Source organism: Lutra lutra, chromosome 9 (genome assembly GCF_902655055.1).
Source record: "Lutra lutra chromosome 9, mLutLut1.2, whole genome shotgun sequence".
In the NCBI taxonomy this organism is placed as follows: Eukaryota; Metazoa; Chordata; class Mammalia; order Carnivora; family Mustelidae; genus Lutra; species Lutra lutra.
In genome coordinates, this window is record NC_062286.1 from 126505306 (window position 1) to 126524240 (window position 18935).

General features: G+C 43.5%; 1 protein-coding gene across 12 annotated transcripts in view; it reads right to left on the reverse strand.

Moving 5' to 3' along the window:
* The window catches only part of PTPRT (protein tyrosine phosphatase receptor type T), a 1067282-nt gene that overhangs the window by 155348 nt on the left and 892999 nt on the right, over positions 1-18935 (reverse strand). For 7 of the 12 annotated variants that reach the window (XM_047746504.1, XM_047746498.1, XM_047746503.1 and 4 more), the window contains one exon: positions 16295-16324. The exons of the other annotated variants lie outside the window; for them this stretch is intronic. In XM_047746504.1, coding sequence (XP_047602460.1) covers positions 16295-16324 — 30 coding nt within the window. The remainder of the gene's footprint in view (positions 1-16294; positions 16325-18935) is intronic. 12 annotated transcript variants of the gene reach the window in all.

The window sequence follows — 18935 nt, forward strand, 5'->3', positions numbered from 1 at the left end:
GGTCCTGATTTGGTGAGTCTGAGGCAGGACCTGAACGTGTGCATTTCCAAGTTCCTAGGAGACGCTGGGACTATTCTTGGAGAACCCATCTACGGGATGTCACCCTCTGCCCCAATGGGGAGCACATACCATTTATCTGCTGCCTCTTCTCCTGAATCAGTCACCTCCAACCTTATTCCCATCCCCCACCTCACCCATTTCTCCCAAAACTGCCAGTGGGCATAATATACTCTTAAGCATTCCTACTTTCTTAGGACTTTATCCTAATGAAATAATAAAATGGAAAAAAACAACATATATTCTGTAGATCACATTGTAAATCAGCTTTGTGTACGCCAGGGGTTCTTTATCTCAGCACTACTGACACGTGAGGCAGGATAATCTTTTGTTGAGGAGGCTGTCCTGCACGGGCTTCTACCCACTGCATTCCAGTAACTCCTCTCACTCCCAGATGCAACAAATCAAAAATGTCTTTAGGCATTGTCACATGTCCCCAGGGGGAGGCCGGGGAGGGCAGGATTGCCCCTGATCTACGAGCACAGGTATAGACGTGTGAGTATAATAGTTTAACATGCAGTAAGCACCACCGAGTGCTCGGTATCTAGAAAACACCTGTAATCCTCCCAGCAACACTACAAGGGAGTGGTCATTTCTTTTGTTTTAGAGGTGAGGGATCGGAAGCCCAGAGGTTAATCCCAAACTCATAAAACTGGTAAAGGGACCAGGTGGGATTGGAGCCCCAAGTCTCCCAGCTGCAGAACCCTGCTCTCTCCTGGAGCCCACGCTGCCGCTTCTCTTGAGGAGCCCAGCGCCAGTCACAGCCTCGTAAATGTCTACCGACAGGGGACCAGTTCAGTAAATGACAGTGCATCCCCTGGATGGAATATTATGCAGCTATTAAAATGATGGAGTGCCTTTAAAAATGAAAACTATGTAACAACACTGAAGAATGCCAAATGGCTTACATTAAGTTAAAAAAAAAAAACAACAAAACTAGACAATGAAACTGGGTCTGCATTGTGACTGCCACTTTGAGGACATGTATCCGCACTAATGTGTTCTAGGGAAGGTATTAAGGACAATTTTCATTTCTTCTTTGATATCCATTACTGCTATCAGAACGTCTCTGCGATCTTTATTTTTAAGTAGTCGCAGGGTAATAAAATGCAAGATGTTCGGTTTGTCACAGGTCTTTCTTCCACCTGAATTAGTAGAACAAAAGTGTCTCTAAATCCTTTGCGTGGAGCAGGGGTTTGACACACTCTCACTTCCCCTCAGAGAGCGCTGTTGCATGTATGTTTCTGAACCAGGACATCTCTCCTTGAACTGACCAGCGTCCCCGAGGCACAGCGAGCTGGAAATGTGGAAGAAAATATCGCTGTAGGCATCGGTGTGGCTCACTCAGGGAGCTGGGGCTGTGCAGCCTGTGAACAGCAGATGTGTCTGTCTGTCAGAGGGTACAGAGCAGCGTACCGGCTTCATACATTATGCATCAAGAGTGGCCTGGCACCCTGGCCCGGCCGTGCGGGAGAAGGCTTGCATAAAGGAACATCTGATGAACTGATTGGAATGTCAAAATGTCATTAAGGATAAATTAATGGATGTGTTGCTTTGGCTGTAAGAGGCAGCGCCAGCAAGACAACAGGCTGCTGGCGGGCTGTTCCCTAGCCCAAGACAGACGGCGTTTGCAATGGAGATTCATGGTCTTTATGCAATGTGAGGTGCTTTGCAGGGAGAAGAATCAACAGAAATGCTCCAGCACTTAAGCACCGTAAAATCACAAGCATGAGATAAATTAATTAGTGTACACGAGGAAGGCGGCTGGTCTGTCTGCACTCCTGGGGAAAGCCAGAATGGATGGCACTGGGCTGGAGAGGATGGGTCTCAACACCAGACTCCTAAAGAAAGCAATTGAATTTAATGTGTAATCATAAACTGCAGCTGATGGAAAAATAAGTCTGGTCTGCATTTATTTTTTTTTTTTTTCACGGATACCATTTCTGTCTACTGCTTCAAGCTGTTTGTGTCTGTGGGTCTTGTGTCTTAGGTGATCAGGGAGACTGGAACCCACTGCCACTTGCTTCTAATGTAACTCAACACAGGGGAAGCCCTCTGGGAAGCCTGACTTCCCTTGGGACATCCTAGGTAACGGTGGTCTATTATTCTGATGGGAGGCTCACTACTACACATGCAGCCTATTCTACTGTTCAACAAGCATTGTTAGAAAGGCCTTTCTTGGGCTCTCTAGCATCTTCCTCCTTGCAGCTTAGCAACAACAACAACAACAACAACAACAACAACGCAATAATGAAAGTAGCTAACGCTTACTAGGCCTTTGCCAAGTACCAGGATCTATGTTCTCGTCAAGTTACCAATATACCTTGTATCATCTCCACTTTGCAGTAATAGGAAACTGAAGAACAGAGAGGGTGAGAGACATGCTCCAGACCACACAGCTGGTGCATGGCAGAATCAAGATCCAAACCCAGGTCTGCCTAAAACTAAGTCTTACCATCTTCATTATCCCGTAACTCTAATTTCCATAACTTCCACTCATGGAATAGAGCCTTGCTTTTAGAGCAATTCAGAATGCGAGAAGGCAAGATAGGTGGAGCTAATAATTTGAGCACATACTGGGTTCTTGGCTAAGTATCTGGCCTAGGTTAGCCTAACCTTTTTTCCTTTAATTTTTTTTTTATTTGAGGACAGTTGACACACAATATGACATCAGTTTCAGGTGTATGATATAGTGATTCAACTTCTGTGTTCGATTATATTCACCACAAGTGTATCTACCATTGGTCACTATATAGCACTATTTTATATATTTATGTATTATATATATTATATATCCTAATATCATTGCTCATCATTCTTATTCTATCTTATTCCCATGACTCACTCATTCTGTAACTAGAAGCATGTCTCTCCCAGTCTCTTTCCCTCATTTTGTCTGTCCCCCACCCCTTCTGTCTGGTAGCTATCAGTTTGTTCTCGGTATTTACAGGACTGATTCTGCTTTTTGTTTATTGTTTTGTTTTTAAAAAGATTCCACATGAGTGAAACCATATGGTATTTATCTTTCTCAGTCTAACTTACTTCACTTACTATAATACCGTCCAGGTCCATCTAGGTGGTCACAAATAGTAAGATCTCATCCTTTTTTATGGCTGTACAATATTCCAGTGTGTCTGTACACACACACACACCACACATACCACATCTTTCTTACCCATTTGTCTTGTCTAATCTTTCATGCAATAGCCCTGTTTGCTTGAAGTAAGGTACTATTTCTCTACTTGAGACCTCTCTTTTTGGTCTTTTTTTTTTGTTTCCACATACATTAGAATCAGGTGCATTTCTATATATTAACAATGAGTGATTAGGATATGAAATTTAAGAAATGATACCATTTACAGTAGCATGGAAAAAAATGAATCATTCAGGTATAATTCCACCGAAACATGTATGGGACCTGCATGCTGAAAACCACAAGTGGGTGATAAAATAATATCAAAGTAAACCCACACAAATGGAGAGACACCTGTGTTCCTGGGCCAGATGTCAGGATATTGTTACGATGTCAGTTCTCACCAAACTGATCTATAGATTCAACACAAGCCCAACCAAAACCAAGCACAATTTCCTGCAGGTACCAACAGCTGACTCTAAAATGCCACTGTACACTTATTTTTAAGAAAGAAATGGTGGGGAGGACTTCAAACCTCAACTGTCCAGAAAATGAAACCAGACACTTGTTGTCTTACTAAGTATCATATTCATCTGGGTACATTTTTAAGTAACATGTTTCTCTATGTCTGGCATAACTGAATTTGAATAAAGTCCTCTCCATGGCAGAAGTTATTTGTAAGACAAAATAAACAAAGACACATTAAGAGATAAAAGTTTATCCTATAAAATTAAAAATGGGACTTGGGGCACCTCAGGGGCACAGTTGGTTGATTTTGGCTCAGGTCATGATCTCATGGGCTGCGAGATCAAGCCCCACATTGGGCTCTGCCCTCACCACGGGGTCTGCTTGAGTTTCTCTCTCCCTCTCCGTCTGCCCCTCATCCCCACCCACCCCACTCTTTCTCTCTGAAGTCAACAAATCTTACCAAAAAAAAGGTGGGACTCAAGAGGCCTATTTAAGAAACAAATCACCTTGTCTTTTAATCTTTGTCCTTCTTTCTCCAATGCAGATTATAAAATTTCTTCCAATTATAAAAAGATGATTGACCTTGATCTTGTTCAAGTTTTGTCCCATTTATTATGGTGAATGTATTTAATGGAAGAAAGGGGTTGGTACAGGTTTTTTTTCCTTTAATTATAATTTGGAGCCATGGTTGTAAACTTTCAGGTAGTGACTGACTCTGGACTTTATTCATTGCATATTCTGCCTGGTCTCTGAGGGCATAATTCTGACCAGCTCTGGTGCCAGATCCCTGTCACACCCACCTCCCAATCCATCCCAAGAACATGGTACCAGTAACGGGCCAGTCTGTTCCATGAATTTCTTTCAAATAGCCTGTGGCCCTCGTCAGTTTGGTAAGCCCTCATTTCCCTACATTTAAGAGGATACTTCCTCCCTTGACAGTTATAGGAGATACCTGTATAAAGGTACTTTGTAAAGGGCAAAACACGTGTAGACCTAAAACATAAAATACAATAACAGCTACAATGCACTGAGCACCTACTATGTACCAGGTCCAGACCCAGACGGTGTACACGCAGTGCTTTCTCTTATGCAATCCTGGTAAAGCCCCCCAGAAGCCCCCCAAATCTGGTATCGCTGCCCTCCTTCTACAAATGAGGAAACACAGGCTCAGAGAAGTTAGGTTAGAAAGTGGCAGAGGCCAGGATTCAAACACGAATGCAGTCCACATCTTCTTTCTATAACACTGCTTCTAGGTACTGAGTATGGTTTTCCTCGCCATTCAGAGCTAAGGCAAAAGCACTTTTGAATACCTACAAGAGGTGGGAGACGAGATGACGGAATTATCATTTATTGATCAAACTGCTCCTAGCTTAGATGGCTGGAAGACACCTGCATGGTAACACAGTGGACACATATACTTTGAATGAGCTATCAGTCTCCTGGAAAAATCTTAGATCTCACATCTTCTTGGTAGTTTTGCAGTATAAAGCAGAGCCAAAGCAAAAGAATAGTATGAGATCCCTTATTAACCGTATGTGAGTTTAGATTTTTCACAAGTTCTGTCTTCATCAGTAGATGTCCGAATCATAATGACTTGGGAAGGGAGGAGAAAGTAAAATAGAGACTATCTAAGCTTTTCTTGATATCTAATAACGTCCCTCATCGCTAAGCTGTTTTCCAAAACAAAGCAAGTCATCTTTAATCTTGAGGCTCAGTTTGGTTTATAACCTTAATAAACTGTATTTTTCACTCTTTACAAAGTCAAGTCTTCCAGTAAAAACAGGGTCTTGACCACACCAATCTTTTAACCCTTCCACTTAAAAAAGTGGACAGTTGTAATATACCCAACAATCCCTCACCCTCCTAGAATATTCTGCACAGTGGCTCAAAGCCATTGGAATCAGAAATGGCTCCAGAATGAAGCTCAGCCAATATTCTTTTATTCTGTTAAAAAGCAGATTTCATAAGCAGACGTAATGGGCTTCTTGAGGTTTCACTGATGAAAAGAATGCTCATGAACACTGATTTCTCAGGAGATTGCTCATGGCTGAGGGGTCTTTACTCCTCATGGTAGCACCAAGACCACTATGAGAAGTGATTGTTATGAGAAATTAAATGCTATTTTAAAATGTGTCTGGAGCATTTTTGCCATTTGTTAAATGGCCTCTACACATTTGTGAACAGCATACAGATTGTCTACCTCAATATCTAAAGGAAGGAAATGGTGCTGGCCAATAGGGCTCTGTCTTCTAGTGCTCTGACCTCCAAACTCAATTTCCACTAACATAACCAAAGCTATGTCTAGATGATGATACAGTGGAATCAAATTCTCAGCTGAGGTTCTGGGTTAAGCAGACCTAAGCAGGCCCTCGTGCTCATCTTCTAAATGCCGATATGCGATGACCCTATATTCTCAAGCTCTCTCAGATGGATGGTTCTCAGCCATGGTTTCAGATCAAAGTAACCATTACAACCAAAGTAAACCACATTTAAAATGTGTAGCCATCCCTTGACACCAATGGAATCAGTTCTCCAGTCTTTATAGGTTTGGCTTACAGTACCCTCCCTACCTCACTGCCCTCCCCAAACATGTACCAATCCTCTGAGCTCTGCTCCCAGGAAGGGGGCAACATACCCAGTGGGACAATGGGGCTGTTCACAATAGAGTGCATGTTCTGCATTCTGCCTTCTGAGAAACTTGCTTCTTTTAAGGCAGGTTTTGGCAGCCATATTACAAAAGACAGACCTGTCATTCCCCAGCCCCGATTTTAGAAATCGCCAAGGGTAGACCTTCCACCTCCAACCCCAGCCTTTCTTCTGACCACTGGTCTACAAAGTCTTCTTGTGTTGAAATGACATTGTCCACACTTGTGGTGCTGGCCAGGATCATTAACTGACTGTGATCTCTCCTACTGATGTGGGGTGGATGGATGCCAGGAGAAAGGGCGTTTATCTGATTACTCAGGGGAGAAATTATGTAAGTTTAAGCACCACTACCTACAACTGTTCCACTTCATTCTGTCCGACAAATTCTTCTTCCATTTAACTTGTGTTTGGAAGTTACAACTTCTGTCTTCCCCCAACCCTGACACAGCCAACCACAGCTCTGTCCTAGCTCAGCTTTGTCATTTAATAAATGACAATTCCCCTGGCACACATACTATGTCATTCAATTTCTTTAAGATTTTATTTATTTATTTTGAGAGAGAGCGAGAAAGCATGAGTTTGGGGGAGGGATAAAGGGAGAGGGAGAATCTGAAGCAGACTCCATGTTCAGCATGGAGCCCAACGTGGGGCTCAACCTCGTGACCCTGAGCCAAAATCAAGAGTTGGATGCCTAACCAACTGAGCCACCCAGGTGCCCCTCATTTCATGGTTTAAGAAAATCTCATGAATTGGGCACTACAATTCCCATTTTATAGGTAAGAAATAAATTCAGGATGCTTAGGATTCACAGCTGCTCAGTAGTAGGTCTGGGACCCACACCTTCTCCCTCCTCTTTTCTTGCTCTCTCTACTCCATTCTTTTCTTCCCAAGTTGTTCTCCAGCACATCAACTATTTAGTTATATACAGTGTGTGTGTGTGTGTATGTATTTTTAGATAGTAAGGCCAAGGAGAAACATGGGTGTCATTTTTCCAGTAAGGGGTTCTATGTCTTTCCCCTACTAGGCATCCTACTAAGCCCTTTGGCCCACAGATGTCTTTCCTCGAAGCAGATTTGGTGACTTCTACTTTTGTCATGTCTTCACCTCCCTCTTTCATGTACCCTTAACATTCTTTTATAACTTTCTAACATGGGCAAGTTGCCTTTTCAGCTGTGAGCTTCTTGAGAGAAGGACACTTCTTTCTAAACACTTGACACCTAGGTCAGTACTTAGCACAAGAGGAACTGCTCTGTAAACACTTATGAACGAGAGAACATGTCGCTTAAGCAGTACAGTCTTTCTAAAATATGGGTGTTGTCGCTCCATTTTCCAGATGAGACATTGAAGGTGGGATTGCGTCGATCGTGTCGAGCACCCTAAGCTGCTGAGCCAGCATGCCCAGGGCTCTTTCCTGCACAGCACAGTTGTCTGTCTGATGATACCTTGTTAAGTACCACCAAGCCCAACCAGACAACTAGATAATAAGTGGGAAAGCACTTTGGAAGAGATAAAGTTGTATACACAAACGATGTAATCATTATCATCATTATCAACATTGCAGAGCTTAACTAAAGCACTTCCTTCCATTAAAAGCACGGTGTTGAAACACTTAGAAAGGCATTTTCTAGTCTGTGCCTCTGGATCCTATCTTTGCAACAGTCTTAGCTGCAAGAGACATTCCCACTCTGGGGATACTTGCTAAAGGCAAGTGATTTCAGGGTTAAACCCATTCCTGCCCTGGAGGGCCCTGAGGAGTGCCGTGGTGGGCGCTTCTGACCCTCGCTCTCTCCTCTGGCCAGATCAGCAGTAGCTACAGTCTCTTCTGTGATACACAGTGAGCTCCCCCAGCAGGGACTATGGATGAAGATGCCCATAGCCCCCCACCCAGGACAAACACAAGTGAGAATCAAATGCCTGTGAATGAATCACTGTCCAAGGAAGAACTTTTTAGAGTCTACTTATCATCAGTGGGCAATAAGGGGTGACCCCAGTTAGTTGGCCATGGTGTGTCCATAGGCAATGCCATGTTTGTGTGCAGGGGAGGGCATGCCATGTACTAGATCCGCTCGTCTCCAGTGGCCAAACTGAAGAGACGCTAATGGAAGTGTGGCAGATTGTGTTCCCTGAGAACGAGACTTTGAGACTGAAATTGATGAGCAGGAAATGAATTGGGACATGCTTCTGGGGTCAACGTCTGTGGAAGGGAAAGGGGTAGGGAAGGTAAAGGAGGGGAGGGGAGGGGAAGGGGAAGAGAAGAAAGGGAAGGAGAAGGTGTGGGTGGAAGGGGAATTTGGTGATGCAGGTGCAATGAAAGCTTGAGGCAACCCCATGGAAGTGCTGAAGGGATGACTTTCACACCCCTCATGACCTTGGATGAGGCAGCTCTGAAGAGCTAGTTGTCCCAAAGGGGGCTGTCAACCAAGAGCTCCTCCATTCTTTAAATTTTTTTAAAAAAATTTTAGTTTATTAAAATTCTCAATTTTAAATTAATTTAAAAATTGTATAATTGATATATAGTGTTACATTGGTTTCAGATAAACAATATAATGATCCAGAAATTCTATACATATGTCAGTGCTCACCAAGATAAGTGTATTCTTAATCCCCTTTATCTATTTCGCCTATCCTCTACCCCTACCTCACCTCAGGCAGCCCCCAGTTTGTTCTCTATATTTATGTTTTTTTGTTACTGCTGTTTGTCTCTTTCTATTTTTGTAAATTTCACATGCGTAAAATCATATGGCATTTATCTTTCTCTAGATGATTTATTTCACTTAGCATTACACCCTCTAGGTCCATCGTGTTGTTGCGATTGGCAAGATCTCATTCTTTTTATGGCTGAGTAATATTCCATTTTATACACACACACATTTATATATGCATTTTACACACACACGTACACACACATGCGTGTGCACACACTTCCACAACTTCTTTATCTATTTTTCCAAAGAAGACATCCAGATGGCCAACAGACACATGCGATGACGTTCCACATCTCTCATCATCAGGGAAATGCAAATCAAAATCACAATGAGATACCACCTCATACCAGTCAGCATGGCTAAAGTCAAAAACACAAGACACAACAAGTGTTGGTGAGAATGTGGAGAAAAAGGAACCCTCGCACACCGTTGGTGGGTGTGCAAGCTTGTGCAGCGGCTGTGGAAAACAGTATGGAGTCTCCTCAAGAAATTTAAAAAAAATAGAACTACCCTACGAACCAACAGTTCCACTACTGGTATTTATCCAAAGCCCTTCATTCTTGAAAGCAGATCGGAGTAGCACATCACAACTTTCTCCGAGAACTTGTCTTTCCAACCACATTTCTGTATGTCACCACTCTCTGTCAACACAGAATCCCCCACACTCTCTTCTACCTTCTTTATAAAGTTCAAATGCATTTACAGAGTAGAAGCATTTAAGATCACAGGCATACCTTTCTAAGCCTCAAGGCATCACTAATACCTAGTTGGTTTTAAGACTTAAAGTATAAACTTAAAACTGAAGTATAAACATCTTCCATCTTCTTCGGAAGGGAACTGCTCATTTGTATTTTCCCTGATTAAGGTGACAGAGCCTCTGACTTGAGATGTGCTCTGCTCGCTATTCATGACTGATGTGTTTAGACTCTAATTCAATAGAGTAAACAATAAAGCATCCATTCAGTTGCACTTCCCATCCAAATCTATCTGTTCACATGATCTGTCCCAGTGCATTTATATCTATCTTGTTGCAACAGCATTCATTACTTTTACGCATTTGTAATTGTGACACGCAAGTACAACATTTCTAAACCTAAAACCAATACAAAATTACAAAACAGGTCTGATCTGAAAGTCCCGCCCCATCACTAGATGCCAGAATAAATGAGAACGGATACTAACTTCTAGAGAATGGAATAGTCTAGTTCAGTGGGAGATCAGACAAAATGGGGACATCAACCTCACATATACACCCACCTGTGTGTACTCATTCATGTGATCAACACAGTCTTACGATGTCTGATTTGTTCGGGGCTCCAAGTTAGTCATCGGGAAGCAAAAGATGAGTAATACACAGTCCTAGTCAACAGGGAGACAGACGTGCAAATACACCGTGGGCAGTCTAACCTGTCTAACCCGAGAATGGCTCGTGAATGACTGAGTCAGCAGGGGATGAATGAAAGCCAACCGAATGCAATGACAATGATGAGGGCGCAGTGCTAGAGATACCAAGTCCCCTCTAAAAAGACACTGGAATTCTGCAGGCACAGATGGTGCCAAGGCATCCCGGGAAGAGGGCAAAGGGCAATACTTTCCAATACTGAGAAAGGGACAGTGGCATCGGGGAGAGAAGTTGTTCTCGAAGTCCACACGCAGAATAATTTATCTGAGGTGTGTGTGCACATGCAGATTCCTGGGCCACACCTTCAGAGGGACTGAGCTGTTCTGGGGTAGGGCCCAGGAATCAGAATTTTTGCCACGGTCCTCCTCTTGGTGGAACGGCAAGCGGCAGCATGGCACTAGCCTCTGCCTTGGCCTCGTGGCAACACCTTCCATTTCTGCTTGTCAACACGTTTGCCATCAGCTTTTGGTAATTGATACTTATCATCTCTAAATGGTTTCCTTCGATTCCCATTTTTCCTTCATTTTTATTTGAAGTGACTGATGAATTACATAAAATGCCTTTTGAGTATCTCTTGATATAATCATTTTAAATTCCTCTTTACATGTATTGAGGCAAAGATATTTGATTTGCAAAAGCCTGTGGTGTGGAAAGGTGTTCGCACTGACAAAAGGACATGGCTTCTTACTTTGGATGAGTATCAACCGTGTGCTAGGCATTTTCCAAGCATCACCTCCTCCAGTCCGTGCAAGCTGTCTGTGAGGTATGCGCTCTTGGGCTCCACTTTACATATAAGGAAACTGGGATTCAGATGCAGAACAGGACCAAAGATTGCCTTAAAGATAACAGCAGCAAAGGGAGGTACAGGGTCTGAAATTCCAAAATTTGTTGACATATTTTTTTCTTTTTGAGAACAGATCATCTCTCTGTTGACTTTCGTTGTTATGTCTTTTAATATTATCTTGTTCTTCTCATTCATTCCACACACACTTACTGGGGTTCACTGTGCCTGTGTGGTGGGCACCATGGGGGAAACCTCAATGAACAAGAAACATCTTTAAGACACATTTGCTCCTGCCCATGATAAAAGGCAGCCACCATGAGAGTGCTGACAAAAGGCCCATTCCCGCAGGTGGAGAGAATCAGGTAAGACTTCCTGTAGGAGGCGCTGTTAGATCTGGACCTTGTAGGGTAAATGCAGGATTCAAATATGCTGCCATGGGGAGAGACAGGAAGGATAGAGGGGGAAAAAAAACATGAGTTTCAGAGCGTCTGCAGACAGGGCTCAGCCCAGGTCACCGTTTTCCGCCTCCTTGATACTTGCATGGCATTTATCCGAGGCTAGGTGAAACCGTTAAGTGCTCTCTCTCTCTCTGCCGGAACAGTTGGTAAACATCTTAGTGCTTTTTCAAGAACTACTACACTAAAATGTCTCTGTTTGAAACAATTACTGTGCCCATCACACACCCTGAGATAAATTAACCCGTGAACACATGCCAGCTCCTGAAACCTTTTAAAAAACAGACGCCGAAGTTGTTGGGTGCTTCTTTACTATAGGAAGGCAAAAAAGGCATTCTAGAGAAGCATTTCTGTCAGCTCAGAATGCAAGGAATCATAGCTATTATTTATGAAATACCTCCTTTGTGTCAGCCACTCTGCATATACCCTCCCTTACCAGCCCTCTCAAAAATGCTGGGGAGTCACCCCTGTCATCGCCGCTCTGCAGATGTGGAAACTGAGGCTCAGAGTGGTTCCATGATTGTTCAAGGTCTGAACAGTCTGGCAGAAGAGGTAGATATTGGACTGTGATCTAGGTCTGATATCAAAGCCCACATTATTTTGCTATTTTTTCTCGTGTGCTGGACAATGGGGAACCGCCTTCTAGACTCTCCTCTGTCCCTAGGTCTCAGTTCCTTTGATCTATAGCTCTGTTTGTCCTGGTCATGAGCTCTCGTGGGGCACTCTTCACTCTAACCTTGGCTGCCTCTGCTCTGGCAGTCTGGTGCTCTCAGCTCTGACCAGGCAAATCCCCAGGATAGCAAAGCCAGAATTGCCTCAAGGGCCTCCCTGCCAATGAGGGATAGCTACCACTTCTTGTCCCTAGCAAGGCACTGAGGTCGTTGCATGGAACTGAGTTTCTGCCAGGAGGCAGACTGGCTTGTGGATCCTGGCTCTCCGGCAGCCTGGCCAATGGCTGTCCAAGCACATGGTCTAGGTGGGAGCCCTTCCATCCCCTGAAGAACAGAGTTTAGGGAGAAGGCTGGGCAGGGCTGAGGGGCATGCGGTCCTGGGTTCAAACCCTCGTCCTGCCACATCCTGCCTGTGGGATCTACACAAGTCCTCCAACCTCAGTCTCAAGGTCTATGTAGACTCAACACAGTGACACATATCTTGCAGGGCTTGCCGCGAGCATGAGAAGAGCCTGGCCCATACTAGCAACCGATGGGTGGTTCCTTTCAACTTCCGCCCACTTCTCAACCAGACCAGGTATGCCTCATTCACCACTGTGTCTGCAACAGCAAGCACGTGGTGCAGCGCACAGTAGCAGCTCATAAAACAGGACGAATCTTGAACTCCGGCCTCTTTCTGCCTCAAAAGTCTAGGGCAGGGATTGACCAACTATGGCCCTTAGGACAAATCTAGCCCTGTATTTGACAGTTTTTTAAATATTTTTTTCTTGCAGTATTTTTTAATTAATTTTTTAATTTTTTTTATAAACTTATAATGTATTTTTATCCCCAGGGGTACAGGTCTGTGAATCGCCAGGTTTACACAATAATATTTTTTTAATTGAAATACCTCCATGCTTCTTCCCTTGCACATCAGCTATGGCTGATTTCCTGTTACAACAGCAGAGGAGATGCAATAGAGACCATATGTCTGCAGAGGCAAAAGTATTTACCACTAGCTCCTTCTGGAAAAGGTCTGTGGACCCCTGAGCTTGTGCCTAGGATCTTTCAGTGCAGGGAGCGACCTTGAGGACCCCTTTGTTTTGGGGAAAAAGAAGTTCCTCTATTTCTTCCCTACTCACACTTTACAGCCCCTTTCCCTGGCTTATCTACCTTTTTTTCCTTAGCTCTCTCCACCATTCCTTAACATCTATGCCACGTTTTTAATACATGTTGTTTATTCTTGATCTCCTCTATTAAAAAGCTTCATGTGGGCAGGGAGTTTCGTTTGTTGTGCTAAGGCTTATGCCAGTTGGGACCACCTCCGGCACGCACGTGGGAATCCCACAGATACCTGTTGACTGAATAAACATGGGTTTCAGTGACAAGATTATCAGGGAAAGCATGTTGGAGCATTTTTCTTTCACAGAAGATTTGGGGACTTTTAGAGGGACCAGGTGGCTCCCAAACCCCAGGGGGAGGTATTACTTTTCCTATTTTATTGATGAGACAACTAAGACTCTGGCTAAGTCAGTGCTTCTCAAACTTAGATGTGCATGCGAGTTGCCTGGGGTTCTTGTTACAATGCAGGTTTGGGTTCAGGAGGTGTGAGCTGGGATCCTCATGCTGCAGTTCTAACATGCTCTGGGTGATTCCAACGCTGCTGGCCTACAGACCACACTTGGAGTAGAGAGGGCTGAAGGCATCCACTTAGGTCCATCCCTAAGACTCGGGGGAGTGGAATTCTGAACCTGGAAATCACAGGGTCAGCAGTTCCCTGTGTTTCCTTTCCTCCCTCTCCATGCATCTCTCAATCCTATGGCCTCACAGAACCCGTCGTGCCTGCCCTCTGGGGCTGCTCCCTGTCCCCAAACACTCTGCCCCCAGACTTTCCCTTCCACAGCTGCCAGCATCTTCAGGCTCTTCCTTCTGCAAACGACTTCTCCTCTTGGTTCTGAAGATTTTCCTCCTGCCTCTCTGTCTGCTTTGCCAGTTCTTCTCCTCTCCTGAATCGTTAGCTTAGCTCCTGAGCTGGCATGAGTTTCATAGTCTAAGATCTGTGACTTAGAGCTCTGAAGTTTGCAAAAACTGAAAGACCCTTGTGTATCACTGCACCTTGAAGTACAAATACCTGAGTGTCTGTCCCCTATACTTTCACATTTTTCATCTTTAATTCCACCACAGTGCCCAGGCATCCAAAGACAGGGCTAAGTACACTGGCTAACCGACAAAGGAGCTAAGGTACCTAGAGACTATGGTGGGTCATTGCATGCCCATACCTACTGTTGAACACTGAGGCCAGAAGAACCTCTGGAAGACCAGAGGAGCTCCTAAGGGCCACCATTACTGTCCTGAAGGGGGAAAGAAAGAAAACTAACATTTCAGGAGTGCCAACTTTGTGCCAGGCACAATACAAAATTCCTCATTTCTGAGTTAGGCACTATGATCTCTATTTTGGATTTAAGAGAAATAAGGCTCAAGGTGTTCAGAAGACTTTCTCAAGGTTTCATACGTGAGTGACAAAGATGTGACTTGTACCCAGAGCATCACAACTCTGAAAGCTCATTCTCTTTCTACCACAGCAACAACACCCCATGTTGTTCCTGTGCTTAGAATTCTTATTTCCTCAGTAGTGGGAAAAATCCATCTCTATAAACACTGGTAACTATTCCTTGCCCCATTAGAAATTTAGTCATCCCAGTAAGCACTCCTATACCAGAGTACATACAGGCACCTCTCAGCTGACATTTCAAGTGTTTGGTTTTATCCTAGACCCCAGAGAGGGTTGAATACTGGGAGGGTGGGGCTCAATGTCCTGGCCATCTCTCCATCCACAGTTTCTGGAACATAATGAGCATGTTCAATGGATGTTTGCCAAAGGAATGAATGAATGAAAAAATAAAGCAAATTCTCTGGTACTTTCAGTGTTGGTGGTGGCGGTCCATTTGTTCCTGGATAATATGATGGCATTAGTACCAAAATCTTATCTGCTCATTGTCTGGCCTATTGACCTGGAACCCAAACATTAAGCAAACCGGGTGGGAGAGCCTTATTTTGGTCCATCCTCATCAGTGAAGGCTTCAGCCGATGATCACTAGCAGACATGGCCTCCCTCATAAGCCTGGGTGTGCCAGAGGTGGAGCAAGACATGGAATGATGGACAATACATTTTACCAGAAGCCAGGCATCCTGAGTTTTAATCCAACTGGATGAATGGCTTCATATACTTCCCTTGACCTCAATTTTCAAACACTGGAAATGCATATTAGGAAGATGGGACTACTTCAGTGGTTTTCTTAACTTTTCATTACCAAGGATCTATTGATGGGAGTTTTTTCCCCTTTATATTTGTGTTTTCAAAATGTCTGTTAATAATGAGAAAAACCATCACCTTTATTTAGAAAGTGCAAAAAAACTGATAGGCAACAGGCCAGCTGTAACTACCAACAAAATGCACTGGTAACATGAGATACCTAATGCCATACCCCAGACTGCGATCATTCCAGCCCAAAGCAAAGATCTTGGATGTTTCTGTCACCTGTGAAGCTGGTTCTAGGTAAAGTCATGGTTCCCTGAAGACTTAATGAAATACAGGAAATAGCCCATGATTTTTTTCTGACCTCTGAGTCCCTCGAGGCTACACATTCCCCAAGTAGACACCAATGGGCTCTGAAGCTGCTGAGACTGGTGATTCTGTTTTATCTCTAGGTTAACCTCTTGATGAAATTCAGGATTTCTAACTAGAAAATTATACTGCCTTCACATCTCCAAAAAATTGGGGAAAAGTCCAAGATGGCAGAAACATAACAGACATAAACAATGACAGTGCATTTTCAAATGGAAAACATGTATGTGAAATAAAAACTTTGGGGCTACAGATGATTTAGACAGAAGTGAGTATGAGAAAACCAACAGACACTTGGTTGGTGAAGGAAATGCATGCTACAGTTCCCTCACAGGGCACGAAGCAAAGTTTCCCCGGGTCGATACTTACAAGTAATAGGAGTAGGAATAAGCATTTCTTCTATATATTGATGGGCAGTCAGATGAAGGAAATGTCCAAAAAGGGGGAAAAAGAAAAGACAAACAAACAAGAATTAGATTTATATGAAATCTTGATTCTTAGAAATGCACATAGTATTTCAGCATCCCAAAGCTCAAGGAGATGCAAGTTTCTCTAATCATCTTCGCTGAGAATCCGATACTTCTGGTGGTAGAAGGAGTGAGACAGACCTCTCTTAACGATGGAGAAATTCACTACTCACGCTGAAAAAGCCACGTCTAATGTTGGCTGTTTTACTTGTTTGAAGGTTCTTTTCTTCAGGTTATCTAAAACTAGCTTCCTTGTAATTATGACTTTTTTGGCTTTCTAGAACTATTCTACCACTCTTCCACATGATAGTGCTCTTATGACCTAATGAAAGCCACAATGACTTCTATGTTCTCAGTTTCAGGTCAAACCATTCAGAACCTATTTAGTAAGGCCATGCTAAAAGCAAGGTAATCAGGTAGCTACCATTCAAGATGGCTCCCCAACAATCCACACTTCCCAGTACGCATGCTCATGTGTAGTTTCTTCCCACATTGAACCAGGATTGGCCCTATGTGACCAAAAGGATGTGGTAGGAATTGCACTCTGGGAATTTCTAGGATAGATCAGAAAGAAGACTTGTAGCTCTATATGGGTCTTCAGAACCCTCAGTTGGGACCCTGACTCTCCTTGAAGAAGTCCAAGTATCCTGAGGTTGCCATCTTGAAAAGACCAACTGGAAAGACACTAAAACTTCATGAAGAGAGACATCCAGCCAACCCCCACCAGTTAGATTATGTCAATGGAGACTCTTGGTATCATGGAACAAAACAAGTTATTCCCTTAAAGCCCTGACCAAAGCTAAGATACATAAGAAAAAGGAGTCACTAAATTTCATGTTTGTTACATATCAGTGATCAAAACAAAATTCAAACTCTATCATTAAGAGCACTGCACTAAGAGAAAGGAATTCCAACCTTCAATTCGAACAGACTACAACTTGAATAAATTCTCTGTGCCTTTATTTCCATATCTGAACCTCATATGAGTTAAAGTAGTCATTAGTTTTCAGACTGTGTTTGTAGCCTTCTGGGGGTTCTATATAGTAGCCTCACTGAAATGGGAGAGGGGAATACTGAGCAGGTAGTACTGCTGGTCCCCCACTATCCAAGAAAGCCAGCACTTCTCTATTTTTTTTTAAGATTTTATTTATTTATTTGACAGAGAGAAATCACAAGTAAGCAGAGAGGCAGGCAGAGAGAGAGGAGGAAGCAGGCTCCCCGCTGAGCAGAAAGCCCGATGCTGGGCTCGAACCCAGGACCTGGGATCATGACCTGAGCCGAAGGCAGCAGCTTAACCCACTGAGCCACCCAGGTGCCCCCACTTCTCTATTTTTATAAGTATTCTATAAACTGGAGTTTCACTTAAAATTTCACATGACAAAGAATTGCGTTCTCCAAAAGAAAGCTTGAAAAATCACCACCTGAAATCTCTTTGCATGATGTCCCTTCTAGCTCTTGGCTTCTGAACAATAAAAACTCAAATAAATCCACGATATTTCTTTGGTTATAACTTTTTGTACTTTGTAGGTAAATAAATAGGAATGCCTTTATCTTACAGACTTCACCACACTGACAATAACTGATACATTTGTGGATTGAGAAAAATTGCTGATAATTAAGGTCCCCAAATATCCATCTGAATAGGCAAGAATCCCTTCCCTCTTGAGTTATATGGTTAATTGCAACAGTTATCCCAGTTTGCTTGGCTCAGGAAGATGCAGTCTTTATGTCTGCAGTGTGGGGACATGTTCTTGGAGCCTCAGACTTCTCCCTCTTGAGTAGGAAAGTAGCCAAAGTCCCTAAGTAGGGACACTTGTAGTATTTCTCTTATTCATCAGGAGAAGCCAACTCTCCTCTCTCAGAAGGAAAGTGACTCTGAGAAGTTACGGCAGAAAGGAAGCCCCATGTATACTTGGGAAGCTGAGCTGGGGAAAATGAACCACAGTGCAGCAAGATCTGGTCACTCATAAAACCGTTCAACATCTTGGGTCAAAGGAACAGTGGCCCTAGATGATGAAAGGGATGAGGAATGTGATGGGTGGGATTTGGAAGCGCCCACATAAGTCACCAAATCCCCCTTGCCAACCATATAGGTTCACACTGTTAGGAGACCATTCCTCTACTTCATGGCTGGCTCTGTGATCCAGTGCTTAGACATGTGATCCATGGGGAAGAAAGCTGAGCTTCCATTTTATGAAGACTTACTGCTACCTCTGCTCTCCATATTGTCAGGAACAGTGGCTGAGATTTGAGAGGGCAGAGTTCTGATCTCAGGTCTTTCACTTGCTCACTATGACATTTTGGGCAAGTCAGTTCCTCCTTCCAAACCACTCTTTCCTGGTCCATGCACCAAGGCATGGATGACTGTCAGCCTAAATCGCTTTGAGGAGTGGAAATATGTCTTTGTGTTCCAGCACCACCACTTGCTAACTACATGGCTTTAAGTCACTGAGTATCTCTGAGTCTTAGTCTTTCCACATCAAGGTTGGGGACAATAATTACCTATTCCCAAGAGTCACTGTGGGCATTGACATGAATCTAAA